The sequence below is a fragment of the Alligator sinensis genome, unplaced genomic scaffold (genome assembly GCF_000455745.1).
Source record: "Alligator sinensis unplaced genomic scaffold, ASM45574v1 scaffold961_1, whole genome shotgun sequence".
Classification (NCBI taxonomy): Eukaryota; Metazoa; Chordata; order Crocodylia; family Alligatoridae; genus Alligator; species Alligator sinensis.
In genome coordinates this window covers 216,417-232,059 of record NW_005842737.1, presented here as the reverse complement: position 1 = coordinate 232,059, position 15,643 = coordinate 216,417, and the positions used below count along the sequence as shown (strand labels likewise).

The window sequence follows — 15,643 nt, the reverse complement described above, 5'->3', positions numbered from 1 at the left end:
TGATGGCAACCTGCAAGCATGGACGAGCGATGGCGGTCACCCTCTGAAACAGCTCGCTCTGGACGTGGCGGGTCCTGTCCCCCAGAGCCGTCGGTCCTAGTTTCCTAAAACATATGCCAGAGCTCACCCTGAAGTTATGGGCACGAGGTCAGACGAGTTGATCCTTACCGTCCCTTTTGGCCGTAAAACCCATGAGTTTATCAAACCGTATTAAGGCACTGTTGTCTAGTTTGAGTTTGGAGCTGACACTTAACCAAGCAGCAGGGACAAGGTCTGCAATCACCCTGGGATCTCTGAGCACAGAGTTAATAGGTTTCCCATGCCTAGTTATGTTGCAGAAGCAGCAGAGCAAACACCCTGAAAGATCCCGCTCTCGACTCAGTTCTAGGCTAGAAATTCACCAGGTCTTCCAGAAGTTCAACACCTTTAGGATCAACGACAAATTAAGTTGAGGAAGCCCTTAATCGCTCATCCAAGCAGGAATCACTGCAAGTGATCTGTCTTCTTGGACTCACAGCCATTACCACCCTGCAGCGATCCAGCCAGCTGTGCACTGCTCGAGGGAAAGGACTACGTATAAATCTACTCACGCTAGGATGGGTTGGTCTTCCCTGCCGTGCATCCTGACTGCAATCTAGCACCCAGCTGGGAGAGGGCAATGGGAATGGCTGGGGCTGGGAGACAGGACTGGTGAGGAGAGGCTGGGAGAGCTGGGCTTACTGAGTCTGGGGAGAAGACCGAACTGAGGGGGATTTGATAGCAGCCTCCAGCTCCCTGAAACGTGGCTGCAAAGAGGATGGAGCTGGTGGGGGCAGACGACAGGACAAGGAGCAATGGGCTCACGCTGCAGCAAGGGAAGTTGAGGTTGGTTATTAGGCAACACTTTCTCCCGAGGAGGGTGGTGAAGCACTGGAACAGGCTGCCCACAGAGGTGGTGCAGTCTCCATCCTTGGAGGTGTTGAAGACCCGGCTCGACACAGCCTCGTCTGGGATGATGGAGTTGGGGCTGGTCCTGCTTGGAGCAGGGGGTCGGACTAGATGTGACCTTTTGAGCTCCCTTCAACCCTCATTGTCTATGATCTCTCAAACCAAGATACCCCAAACCAGCCGTGTGAGCGCAAGGGAAGGCTGGCAGCCACCGATATTGCATCGCAACAGATCTGAGCGTCTCGATTGATCTGTTTAGACATCTTGACTCCCACAGAAGATGGAAGCCCCCGGGAGAGCAAACGGGCAGAGTTCCCAATGCTCTTAATAAAATGAACAAATACCGGATGGGATCCAAACGTCTTCTAAACCTGGATGCTGGCTTTATTGTTAGCACAGATATCAATACTAATCACAGATATCAGCCTCAGCTTTCTCTCCACGCCTTTTCTCAGACTTCTCCTGCAGACCATCGTTTCATCACCAACCCCTTTATTTCTTGGTTCAAACTACAGGCCTGGACAGAGGTAACATTTTAGCCCGTTTAAAAGGGGAGGAGAAACTGCAGCTGCTATGCTGCAACTGCTACCATTGCATGATCCTGCAGTGATAGACATGAGATAAATCACCCTGGGACCCCGAATGAAACAGGGTTAAAGTTGGAACGGTTTGGCTACGGTTGCATTGCTACAGGATCATCATTACAGCTGCATCCCTCAGCATCCACTGATATCCATATCAGTGGTACATGCATCTATGCCATGCACGTGTCCAGTGCCCAGCACGACTCCGCAGTGCTTCCACTGCCCCCTCATGCAGGCCCTCACCCTGGGCTAAGCCAAGCAGTGTGTCCTGCAACCAGCTAAAGAGCAATAAACCATGTCACAATATGGCTGAGAAGCCTTCTGCTAAGTGTGGTGACTTCTTCCTCCAGATCCTTATGGCATCCAGGAAAAAAAGATTCAGAAAAAAAAGGAGGAGTTGAAATGAGTGCGAAATCTCTTTTCTGTTTCTATTACCCATCTATCCGGGGTAATTACTCTTCATGGCTTCAGGGTACAAAGATGAAGAAACATTTTTCTAACTTGGCTTTGGGTCCTCTCCTGAAACATCAAGCATGCGGCCCCAAAACTGGCCACGCTGAAGGAGACTTATGTTACCCCACATCTCCTTTCTCTTTTTCATTAAACAAAACAGACCCTTTGCAAACTGGGCTGAGAACAAGGAATCAGGCATTCCCTGGCACATGCATGATACAAACTAGGAACCACATACATTCCCCAGCATCAAAAGATGCCACGGAGCAGCACTGGCTGAAGTCTTAACCAGTAATTGGACCTCACTGAATGGATCTATGAGGATATGTTCCCCTGAAGGTGAGAGCCACGTGAAACTACAAGCAAGCTACAAGATCTTTGCAAGTAGAAACACGCACCCTTGTGCTCCAGGGGAGCGTAATCGATAGCCCTAAAAACAATCTCTAGACTCTTCGTCTTCTGGAACGGAAAGATATGGATGTGTTCAGACCCAAAAAGGTAATCAGAGATTGTGACACACGGTTCGACAGCCAATATTCACAGCCCAGGGAGGGATACACAGCAGATGTGCTCCAGCTAGTGGGTAACGTTACAGGGAGAACAGGAAGGATGAGGCACGCTGCAGATCTTGGGTTGATTCGAAAAGACACTCTTGTTAACAAAAATGATTTTTTTTCTTTTGTTTGAATTACAAAATGTCAAGCAGCTTGTGGGGTTTCTCAATTTCTCAGTGACAGCTGACAAGGCAATATGCACCATTTCAGATAATCGTCCTATCACAGGTTGGTGCAAACTGAAATCATGCTGGTGGCGGTTCATCGGAGAAGCGAATGCGATGACTAAGCAACGGGGTCATCTGCATCGGGACATCAATCTGTTTAGGAGGGATCAAGGGCCATTTTTTAATTTAGGGATTTAGGGGGCATTTGGCTTATTTTTATGCAGTTGTGTTGTGGCTCGGGTGTGCCAAACAAGCCAGAGCAGGCATTTTGGACTCTTTTGCACAATACGTGCCAAAGAACACACACCACTAGACCCAATGGCCGTGGAGGCCCCTTTCCAATCCTACGTTTTTTGGGTGTCTGCACACAATATTAGTGCAATGCAATAAGCTCTGACGTAGTTTGCACTGGAGTTTATTGCTCCTGGGTGTCACACTTACACGTGCACCCAGGACCGCAGCCTGTTGAGCCGGGTTGGACCAGCCGCAGCTGGCAGAGGGCCCAGCGGGTTTGGCCTGCCAGCCCGGGGCAGATTGGAGGGACTGGCTGGGGCATGAGGATGCTGCAGTGTGGGGCTAGCCGGCATGCTGCACGTGCATTGTGATGCACTAAATAATGCTGCCGTAGGATAGTACTTGTGTGTACAAGGACTGTCCTAAGGCAGTGTTTATTAGTTTACTGCTGCCTAATAAGGCCGGCACATATAGATGCTGAGACTAATTAATCAGCTCTGCAGTAAACATCTCATGCAGATGTGCCGTCTATGTTCCTATATGGCCTTGTAAGGGTTTTAATAGGAGCTAGGTCGCTGGGTGTGTTTTACCCTCCTGCTTGGCAATTCTTTGCATCCTTAGGGGCCTAAGAGGAAGTAAAACTGCAGAGGGGCAAAGGGAGGCTGTAAGGTGGCATGCTAATTTAGGCACTATGACCTGGTTTCTGGTCATTCAGGACCTCAGGAACATACCTATGTACTGACTGACAGGTGCCCTAACAAAGTCTGGGATGGAGAAGCTGCTGGAGAGGTGATTTCCACACTGAATCTAGCAAAAGGACAGGATGAGTTGCTCCTGAAGCAACAATAATGTGTGGAAAGAAAAAGCTGTGCCGTTACTGGGACTTCAGTTTGGGAGAAAAATGTTGGAGGTCTCATGCAACATCATTACCGTGTCTAAAATTACAGCTGATCATTTTTTAACACGAAAAGGTGTTGCACCCAACACAAGGTAACTATTTTAGACCTCGCTGTGATGGATAAAGATGAATGAATCACTGGACTGGAAGTCAGTAGTTGCCTAGCGACCAGTGATCATGACCTGATTACATTTAATGTGGACAAAGGATAGTACCAACCACATATATGTATACCTACATGTGTGTGCGCATGCGCGCGCGCACACACACACACACACACACACACACACACACACACACACACACACACACACCCCCCCCCCCCAAAGCTGGGGGAAAGTTATGAGCAAAACCAATTGAGAGAAAAAAAACCTTGGAAAGAGAAATGTGAATACATTTTGGGAGTTCTTTAAGAATCTATTAGGTAATCAAAAACCTATAATGGCACAATTCAGAAAGAGAGAGATCTTGGCTAAAGGTCCGTAAATAAAGAGCGGTATGCAACATATGGAAATAGACAAAAGTGCAAATGTAAAGGAGAAGCTATGAATACAGGACACTGAAAAGGGAAGCTAAAGATTTTACAGAAAGTTCTTTGAAAAAAAATTAGAAACACAAGAAATCCTAGCAATGGGATATTTCCATTACCAGCTTCTGATGGTAAAACTCTTAATTATATTGCAAAAGGTCATAGTGTTCAAAAAATGTTTTTGTTAAGTATTTGGGGAAAAACAACATGACACACTTGGGTTAGATGAGGATGATAAATTATTTTCCAGTCTATTAGTAGCTGAATACATCTTTTTTTTAAATCCACAGGCCCAGATACCTTGAACCCATAAATCCTAAGAGAGGTAGCTAAAGAGCTCATCAGCCCTCTGCGGTTCATTTAAATAAGTCTTGGAATACTGGCCAAATTCCAGGTGGAAGAAATTGTGCTAATGTGCAAATATTAAAAAAAAAATTAAAAAAAGCAAGCAAGAGGACATGGGTAACTAACTACAGCTAAGTTCATTCTGATCTCACATCAGGGGAAAATAATGATAAAGCTGCATAAGACCTAGATCTGGTTCTCGTGGAGGATATTAACTATCAGGACATCTGCAGGGACGGAAAGGAGTCCAGGAGAAGAGCCAGCTGGACTTTAAGGAGGCCACATTAAGGGTGCAGGACCCAGCTATACCAACATGACAAGACTGGGAAGTGCAACAGGAGACCAGCCTGGCTAGACGGCAGTCTCTTGAATGAGTCGTAACCCGAAATGGATGAGTTTATAGTATAGTAGAATCATAGAATCATAGAAGTCGGGTCGGAAGGGACCTTGTAGATCTTCAGGTCTGACTCCCTGCCAGGGCAGGAGGAAAACTGGGCTCAAGTGACCCCAGCCAGGTAGGCATCAAGCCACTTCTTAAAGACCCCCAAGGTTGGAGCCAGCACCACTTCCCCTGGAAGTTGGTTCCAGATCCTAGCTGCCCTAACTTTGAAGTAGTTCTTACGGATGTCTAATCTAAACCTACTCTCCAACAACTTGTGGCCGTTATTCCTTGTTATCCCGGGGGGCGCTGGGGGAAACAAGGTCTCCCCAAACCCTTCTGGTCCCCCCTAGTGAGTTTATAGATGGTCACCAGGTCCCCCTCAGCCTTCTCTTGTGAAGGCTGAACAGGTTCAGGTCCCGTAGCCTCTCCTCATAGGGTCTGCCCTGCTGTCCCCGGATCATGCGGGTGGCCCTCCTCTGGACCCTCTCCATGTTGTCCACATCCCTCTTGAAGTGGGGTGCCCAGAACTGGACACAGTACTCCAGCTGTGGCCTGACCAGTGTCGTGTAGAGGGGGAGGATCACCTCCTTGGCCCTACTTGAGATGCACCTGTGGCTGCACGACAAGGTCCAGTTAGCCCTGCCGACTGTGACCTCGCATTGTCGGCTCATGTTCATCTTGGAGTCAATGACTCCAAGATCCCTTTCCGCCTCCGTGCTCTCAAGAAGGGACTTTCCCATCTTATAAGTGTACTGCTGGTTACTACTGCCCAAGTGCAGCATCCTGCACTTGTCCGTATTGAAACATATCCTGTTTTTGTTAGCCCACCCCTGCAACCTATCCAGGTCTTGCTGCAGTCTTTCCCTCCCTACTAGCATGCCCACCTCACCCCAAATTTTGGTATCATCAGCAAATTAGAACAGGTTGCTTTTCACCCCGTCGTCCAAGTCGCTGATAAAGAAATTGAACAGTGTGGGCCCAAGGAGCGAGCCCTGGGGGACTCCGCTGCCCACTTCCCCCCAGGTCGAATATGACCCGTCCACCACCACCTTCTGAGTACAACCCTTCAGCCAATTTGCAATCTATCTGAAGAGTATCACAAAACTAAAAAAGGATGAGCATGAGTAACATGAGGACGTGCAAGGAGAAAATTAGGATGGCTGGGGCACAATTTGAGAATGCAATTGGCAAGGGAAGAAAAAGACCATAAAAAAGGATTCACAAGTACATCAAAAGAAAGAGAAAGACCAGAGAAACCATAGGTCCCCTGTGGAAAGCAGAAGGCAACCTAGTTATGGATGGTGCAGAGAAGGCTAAAGCAGTTAATGCCCTTTCTAATTCAATCTTCACAAACAGGGGCAGCCACTAGATGACAAGTGCAGTTGGCAGCAAAGACAGGGAAGGATACAAACGGCCTTGAGTAGTGGCAGGACAGGTTAGGGTTACTTAGAGAAGCTAGATGCTTTCAAGTCAGCAGGGCTGGGTGGGATGCACCCTAGGGTACTGAAGGAACTGGCTGAGGTAATTTCAGAGCCATTGGCTATCCCCCTCTAGGAACTCATCAGTGGCATGGCCATATTAACAAGGATGAGTATAAAAGTACAGTGCAGGCACATAGAGACAACACTCAGGAAGGCCAAGATACAAACGGAGATACAGCTAGAAAAGGTCATAAAAGGCAACAGAAAACTATTCTTCAAGAACATTAGAAGTAAGAGGAAGACCAAGGAAAGTGTACGTTCCTTACTAAATGAGCAGGGCAAGCTAATAAATAATGATGTGGAGAAGGCTAAACCATTTAATGTTTTTTTTCTTCTCACTTCAGTCTTCACAAAAAGGTCAGCTACCGGATGATGAGCACAGTTAATAGCAAGGATAGGGACGTAGATAATCAACCTAGATCAGGAAAAGAACTGCTTAGACAAGCTGGATGTTTTCAAATCAGCAGGGTTCCATGAGATGCATCCTAGAGTACTCAAGGAATTGGCAGAGATCCCGGAAGACTGGAATAAGGCAAAGGGTATTACAGACCAGTCAGTCCCACTTTGAGACCCTGCAAGGTTGTAGAGTATACGATCAGAGAATCTACATCTAAGTGCCCAGGGGAGAACAAGGTGATCAGGAATAACCAATGCAGTTTGTCAAGAGCAAGTCAGGCTTAGCCAAACTGCTTCCCACCTGTGACAAGGAAAGGGGCTTTGTGGATGTGAGCGGGGAGCCATGCACACAATATACTTCAACGTCTGCAAGGCTCTTGACACGGTCTCTCGACATGCTCATGGGTAAGCTTACAAAATGCAATCTAGGTCAGGACTGTTCAACTGGTGGCCCGGGGGAGCCAGTAGCTCCCACCTGGCCCTGAATGCCCCTCACACTCCAGCTGCAATAACAGCTGGAGTTTCCAGGCTCCTCCTCCCACCTCTGGCTTCCACACACTGTGCTTGGCTGTGCATGCAGTTCCCTGCAGCACCGTGCACTCAGGGTGAGGCCAGGACCATGCAGCACATGGGGCAGTGGTGGGAGGTGGGGTTCCCACATGTTGCAGCAGTGGTTTGGGAGGGATCATTGCAGTGGGGACAGGGATTGGAGGGGCAGATGTGCAGCGCAATAGCAAGGGGAGACCATGTGGCGTGTGGCCCACACTGAATGGGGTAACAGGCCCTTCACAGGACAAGGGGAGGACAATAAAGATACGTGCGAAGTTCTGCACTGAGGAGCGAATGATCAAATGTGCAAATGCAAATAGAGAAACAACTGGATAGTGCTTCAGGGAAGTTACCAGAGGTTCTGCTGGATCACAAGCAGAATATGAGACAGCAATTTAATATAGTTACAAAAAACCCCCAAAGGAATAATTTAATATAGTCACAAAATCCCTGCAAAGGAATAGCATGCTGGTGTGTATTAACACCAGCGTAACATGCAGTTCACAGGAAGGCCCCAGTACTGAGGCCCCTCCCAGAGCACCACGTCTAATTGCTAGAAAGACACGGACAAATGGGAAAGACTCCAAAGGAGAGCATCAAAAATTCAGAGAGGTCTAGAAATGTCACAGGAGGAAAAGTTTAGAAGAGCGATCATTTCGTTAGCAGCAGAGAAGTCCAAGGGCAAATCTGACAGCAGCCTTTAAACTACAAAAAAGGTGGTTATAGCGAGAGTGACAATCGACTCTTCTCTGCCTACGGGCAGGACAGGACAGGAGGCAATGGGCTTAAATTGCACTGAGGGAGATTTAGGTTGAGCATTAGGGAGTGCGTCTACACATGATGCTACGTCACCACTGCAACGCGCTATGGCGACACAGCATCCATGGGCAAAAACCACGATGCCCCAGGTATGTTGCTGTAGCGATGTGTTACCTCAGTATAATGCTTTGCTACAGTGACATAGTGCCTAAAAATAACCATGCACGGTGCGCACGGCACAGTATAGGTTGTTACTGCGCCATCATTTAGGACTTCCAAAAGGCAGTAAAAATGGCGCTGGATGGGCTTGTGTAGACGAGTGCAGGAAGAGCTAACTATGAAGGTGGTTGAGCACTAGAACAGGTTACAGGAAGGACCTGTGGGATCCCCATCATTAGAAGATCCCGAGTGGAGTTCAGACAAACACTTCTCTAGGATGGTTTAGGCAGGGATGCTCCCGCCTTGGCAGGTGGCTGGCCTAGATGGCAGTCTGGGGTCCCTTCCAACTCTATTTGTCTATGATTTTATGATTCTCTATGGAAGACCCAGCAGCCTGATATCCAGTGAGAAATAAGGTCTGGATTCTTAGTCCTTACTCAAGGGCAGAAGAGAAGACCGAAGGAGATTGAATAGCAGCCTTCACCTCCCTGCAGGGGGGTTGCAAAGAGGATGGAGCTGGGCTGATCTCAGTGGGGGCAGATGACAGGACAAGGAGCAATGGGCTTAAGCTGCAGCAAGGGAGGTTGAGGTTAGCTTTTCCTAATTTCCTTCTCATGAGAAGGGTGATGAAACACTGGAACAGGCTCTCAAGAGGTGGTGGACTCTCCATCCTTGGAGATTTTTAAGGCCCGGCTGGACAAAGCCTTGGTTGGGATGCTGTAGTTGGGGCTGGTCCTGCTTGGAGCAGGGGTTGGACTCGATGTGACCTCCTGAGGTCCATCTCCAAAACTGTGCCAAACCCCAGTGAGAACAAAGTCTGCATTGCCAAGGAGCCATCCTCCAAAAGAGGCCGCATGGAGAGCCCTCAGGGATCCAGGAGAGTGATCATCTTGGTACTGATGAGAAGATCCTTTGATCAGTGTACGGCCCAGCCATGGGCAGGTTTAAGGTTTTGAAAAGCGGGGTGCAGACAGGAGCGTGGTGCAGCATTGCGTATAGCACAACACACATGTTTCTCGAGGTAAAAAGAGACTAAAAGTGTTGCTAATAAGCTAGGGGCCTAAGGCTGTATTATTCAGTTTACAATCAAAGCAAACACAAATACAACTTCATTGGACTGTCCATGAATTTGCTGTGTGATAAGTTATGTATTAAAAAAACACAACCAACTAGGCAAGAGGACTCAAACAGTGTCATTTCTTTAGTCCTGTAGCCATTAGAATTAAATGTCCATCTTTTTCAGATTCATCAAACAAAATCCAGCCTTCTTGAGCATCGTGACAGGGCATCCAATGCTTCACTAAAGGTTATTTCCACATCTGAATTACTGCTTGCCTGAGTTAATGTTTCCAGACCTGAGTTGAAATTTTAAGTTAGAGTTAAAAACAGTCTGAAGGGCTGTGAAATGGGAGCTGTTTGTCCAGGAATGACTAAGAGACAGCAGAATTGCAGAGGAAAGGCTGGCTGGATTGGTAGGACAGTAAGACCACTGAAAAAGGAGAGAGGATGCTAACACCTGTGGAGTGAAGAGTTTAGAAGGAATCAGGTGAGTAGAATGAGCCATGAAGTCACATGACTGCCTCACTGCTGTGTGAACAGAGACGCTGCAGCCACGACTGGGCAGCTGGTTTGAGACTCTGGGTGCAGGACTCAAAGGGGGTGCAACCGCACCCTCTGGATCTGTCCCTGGGGCCAACCAGCTCCATGTGACGTCAGAGGCATGCACATCCACACGTCAGTCCTAGTGACTGTGATGAGACAGGCAGCTCCCCCCTGCACTGCCCTGACCCTTGCACCGGCCCACGTGGCAGTACAGGGAATGCCCCCGCTAGTGATACCAATGCGTGTGTTAATACGTGACTGCACAGCTCCCGAGAGCCCAGAGAGTGCCCAGCACTCCTTGCACAACAACCACGTGCCCAACAGCTGTGCCAAGCGGTGTAAGGGGGCAGGGCCTGTTTCTTGGTGACAGTCTCAGCATCACTGGGTGCATCTACACGAGACACTTTACTGCGCACTATGTGCGGTGTCTGCACATGTACACACTTACTGTGCAGTAAAGTGTTCTAATCATGTGTCAATTTGCTACCAGCAAATGCAAGTAGCAAATTTACTTGCAATTAGTTACTGCACAGTAGTGCTCATGTAGATGCCTGACCAGGAGCAAGTGTGCTCCCTTGCGAGGAAACTGCTCCTGGATCAAATGCATGTGTAGACACACCCACTGTGGAGCTGCCACAATTGCAAGGGAGCAGAAAGGCATGGAGGTCCTTGCTGGCTCCTTCACAGCCACACAATTGGTCTCATCTCTGCAGCCTGCACATGCAGCCTGGCCATGGGAAGGGACAGAAGCACACGGAGAATTAGCCTTTCATTTGCCTGCTCTTTACTGCTCGCAGCTCCCGTGTTATTCTACTAGACAAACGGGAAGGACGCCGGCAGGTCCAGGGTCTCCTCGTGTTCTCCAGTCAACACCAACTTTACTTTTTTCCTAAACCTTTGGTTCCTTCCCAGTTCTCAATGGACTCCTGCAAAAGAATTTCTCGCGGCTTGGAAAGTTCATTAGCTGACTCCCTCTAGTTGCAGGTATGTGCCATCTGGACCTGCTGCTTTGTGCGAGTTTAGTTTCCCCAGTATTATCTGACCTACTTTCTATCAGTAGTAGTGTTTGAAAATTCAGCAGTTTCTGCTTAATTGATTATATGATTTCATACCTCTTTTGATTATTTTTCTCAATAGGAAGATTTAATAAAGCAGCAGCTCAGCCATTTTATAATAAGCATTAATGTAATCTCCTTCCTCATTTATAATGGGCCTGCCTGCTTGCTAGTTCGCTCCTCTGATATACTTATGAGGAACATTCACATTTCCCCAAGTCCCTCTGGCAGCACTGACATGTCTCTTCGCGAGCTACGGGAGACAGTGAGCCGAGGCAGACTACGGCTCTGCAGCTGGCATGCGAATGAAATAAGTGTCCAGCGCAGAACGTGTCAGGAGTGATGGCTCCTTTGAAGGCTGTGGACACAGAGGGAAATGGTAGGAGCCTGCCTGAGGTCCAGGGTCCCAGAGTCCCCGCCACTTTTCAGGGCCCAGTACTCCAAGAAGTATATACCACTGCACCCCACTGTCTCCCAATACCCCGTCCATCCTATCCACTGCCAGGAGTCTCACCCACAGGTGCAGGGTTTGCTGTCGCCCAGCAGTAAATCCCATCAGCTCCCATTGCTTCAGGGAACTCCAGCCCCACAGGCCCCTGAAGAGGCTGAGCCAGCGGCATGGTTATGTATATGTGCCAGGGACCTCAGCTCTGCAGGAGAGGTTGCAAGGTATGCAAGTGCCCCTGCATAAAGAGGCAAAGCATGACTAGGATGGAGGCTGCTGGGCTGCCTTCATGTGCACCAGCACCAGCCTTGCCCACTGAGAATGGGAAGCCCCTCGTCATCGCCGCAAGCAGCGTCAGGGGCTTATCAAGAGACAGACCCTAGAGCTGGTGCAGAACGTGGCCGCCCACTTCGGAGGGTGGTGGGTCACCCAGACCACAAACCTCTGGTGCTGCAAAGTCTGCACTGGCTCCCAGTAGCTTTCTGGGTGCAATTCAAGATGCTGGATTTGGGTTAGGTGGCCCTGAATGGTCAGGACCCTGTGTACTCAAGGGAATGCTTTCTCCCTTACGCCCCACCGTAGTGCTGAAGGGCCGCTGCCAGCAGCTCCCTGCAAGCACATCAGTGCACCCAGTCTGCCAAGCAAACGTGCATGTGCGGTTGCTCTCAGCAGTCGCTCCTCTGCTCTGGAGGCCACCACAGGCATCTTCCAGAAGTGCTGCAGGACCATCCTGCTTGGCAGGCATTTAGCAAACCAGCCTGGGATATTGCTTAGGGGGCTTCTGATTTATGCTGAAACTCAAGTTGCCTGTTAAATGCTGTTCTCTTGCTTGTTCTCCTGTTTTAAACGTCATTCTTGTGTCTTACTGTAAGCCGCCCGAAGCCTGTGTTGGCAGGGCAGCATATACATCACATTCACAAATCAACAGAGTGAGCAATGGGCCCGAGTGTGCAAGGAGCATGTGGAACTGCACACCAGCCTTTGGGGAAAAGGTCCGAGTGCTGCGTGCCCAGCGGTCTGGTTATCCTTGGTGCTACAACAGCCAAGGCAGCCAAAGCCACGTCCCACCAAACCAACCAGCCTCTGACAGCGAGCGCCCGGGGATAAACAGGGATCCACACAGCCATGCCCAACAAGCCCCCAAATCCACAGTGAGCGCCAGGCCCCCGACATAGTGCTCCCCCTGCTCTCCCTGCCGCCCGGCTTCTGCATTTGGAGGTAGCCCCGGACGCTACAGAGAGATAAAAGGAGAGGAGAAAGGGAGGACATTCACTCACCAACATCGGACTCTTTGTGGGTTTTGATGATTTCAGCCAGTTCAAAATTTCCTGCAATGATAGCCACCTGGAAAGAGAGGAGGGGAGGAGCGTTGAGTGGGTTGGAGCAGCACGATTTCCCACAGGGAGAGACCGGGCCTGCACGCCGAGATGGCATGGAGAGGCACGGAGCCAGCAGTCCCACAGCCAGCACCCCGCGGTGACCTCCCGATGCCAGCATCGACGTGCACCGGCCCCGCCAAGCAGAGACTGCCGTTCCCGTCCTCTCTGGTGCAGCTCCTGCAACGGGGCAGGGACGACATTCAGGGGGTTTCTGAGTTGTTCTCAAGCCCCGAGTTCGCCAGCAAATCATTTACTAGCTGGAAAAGGAAAGTGACTTACCAGTAACTGAACTCTTGGCACATCTTACCTTGGCAGAGCCACAGCACTGAGCTAGGCTTGCTCTGCGCTGCGCAGACCATGGAAACATTTCAAAGCAGGCAGCTGCCGGGGCCAGCCTGCCGGGGAAAAGAGCCCCGGTACTCTAAACCAAGGTGAAATGGGGTTGCGTCCATGAAACGCCCTACCCTAGAGCTTCTGCCAGCGCAAACTATCCTGGAAGGAGCAAGGGAAGACGAGGCTGGAGGAGATCTACCCAGGAAAGACATCCAGGAAACTCCAGTTACTCGTTAAGATCCTCCTTTCTCCTTCAAAGAACTAATCCTCGCGCCCAGGACATTACACAACCGGAGCAATCTTCAGGATGGGGACTACTGTGAGCGGAGGTACGGGACCACCCTCCCGCAATGAGCATCCGATCCAGAGGGCAGGGCACAGGAAAGGCATGAAGTGACCTTCCCACAGCCCTTTTACACAGCCTGCAAGCTGAAGCATTGCAAAGACAACCTGCCAAAGGTGCTATTGCCCTAAAACCTGGTACTGGGATTTCCAGGCAGCTCTCAAGCCTGCAAGCAGGATTCTGCCTAGTTAGATAACATCTGAGCCAAAAGTCTCCTGCTCATTAGACTCCTCTTCCTGTTCAATAAATAGCCAGGACGATTTGCAAAAGGGCTTGAAGCCTGCCCAAGTCAGTTATTTACAGTCCTCTTTAGCCCAGGTTTATGTCTTCTGGCCTGAACAGATAAACTCTGAAGTTTCAGACAGCCGGAAGGCAAAGGATTCACACCCGAGTCCGATTACGCTCCTGAATTTAGGATGGGGCCATAACAATTTTATTCTTGCAAAAAGCGTAGGAGCCACGAGAACATGAATCAGCCTCGCAGGTCCAGTTCGTGGTGCTGCCACCAGATATACGACCCTTGTGGGGAGAGGATACACACACATAAAGGTGAACTCTGTCACAATTATAAATGGTGAAACTCTCGAAGCAGATCAGTACATTAAAATCCCAAGCCAGCGGTGCTGATAGATGCAGCAGGGAGCCCGCTCGCCAGGTGCTGCGGTTCCCAGGGGACAGTAATTCTCCAGGGGAGGACCCCTGCGATGCAAGATCCCGGGAACACACAATCCCAATGGCAGCACGAGCATCGTGCAGAGCCAAAAAACATGAGAGAGGAGCAGCCTGCGCTTGTCTTAGTCCCTTCTGCAGAGGCCACAAATGTACAAAGATGCTAGCGAGGAGGGGCAAAAGGGCACAGGATATGTGTGCAAAGGCAACACCTTCCCAGAACAAGTGGTGTTTTAATAGCAGCAAGGGATGGCGAGTGTGACAGAGCTCTGTGCACTGACATTTGACTGCTGGTCTCCCACTCAGGTGCACCTCCATGAACCCCAGGTGCATCACCCCGATGAGGTCTCTCCTCACGTCCCATCACTGGGGGAATACCTGCTCCCTTCCCCGAAGTCCCTTTGCATGCCCCTTCAGCCACCCCTGAGCTCAAGGCGAACCCAGGCAGGACCGAAGGGATGCTGGTTGGGAAGAGAAAGCACTTTGAAGCACCGGCCAGAACTTGCTCTCTAGGCATCTGGGTCCCCTGTTTGGCAAAGGCCCTTGGGCCCGGGCCCAGCTGGCCCATGCATTAATCCGCCTATGCCAGGGAGCATCAGTTTCCAAAACAAGTCTTCCCTCACCTCCGGCTGGCTAAACTTTGCCCATGCATTTGAACCTGAATCTCAGGTCGATGCTCTGGCTTCAGCTCACCCCAAAGAGGATAGCAGATGGCAGAGAAGTTGAGGGTGCCTGCCCGTTACCTAGGTCAGGACAGTGAAAACACATCCGCCCTGTGCTCAAGTCCCCCCACTGACTCCAAGCCATCTCCCGCGGGAGTTCAAGGCACTGATCCTCAACTTAAAAAGCACATATTGCATCAAAGACTGAATTTTGATCTATCAACCATAATGCTGCTGTAGCAAGCCTTCTGGGACACGACGCCCAGGACAAAGTGTGTGAGTGAGGGGACAAGGGGACTTCTCTGCTGAAGTGATCTGGCTGCCAAATGATCTTCTAGAGGATGCAAGACAGACCCAGCATCAGAGCATCTTTAGGAAGCCTTGCAAAGTTGACCTCAGTGAGGAAACCTTTCCACTCTCAACTATATGGCCCTCTCAAGGGTCCCAGCGCTTACCCGCAGCAAACCTTACTATAAGGATTTCTTGTGAAAAACTTAGCGGTGCATTTCTCTTGACAAAGGAGGGTCTGGAATACCACATTTTCTCACATATAACATGCCTGTGATATAATATGCACTTTGTTTTAGAAAGGCATTGCAATAATTTCCCCACCCCAGAGCTATTACTGCAGCAGGGGACAGAGGCTAATCTTCCCCCTACAAACCCTCCCTTCCCTGCTTCACTACAGCCCTAGCTGCTGCTGAAGACTGGTCTCCATGGGTGGACCTATGATGCTGA

General features: G+C 49.8%; 1 protein-coding gene across 1 annotated transcript in view; it reads right to left on the bottom strand.

Annotated features, from left to right (window-relative positions):
- SHANK3 (SH3 and multiple ankyrin repeat domains 3) overlaps positions 1-15,643 on the bottom strand; it is a 513,573-nt gene that overhangs the window by 371,753 nt on the left and 126,177 nt on the right. Inside the window, exon 9 of the mRNA XM_025216389.1 lies at positions 12,797-12,863. Within this exon, the coding sequence (XP_025072174.1) occupies positions 12,797-12,863 (67 nt within the window). The remainder of the gene's footprint in view (positions 1-12,796; positions 12,864-15,643) is intronic.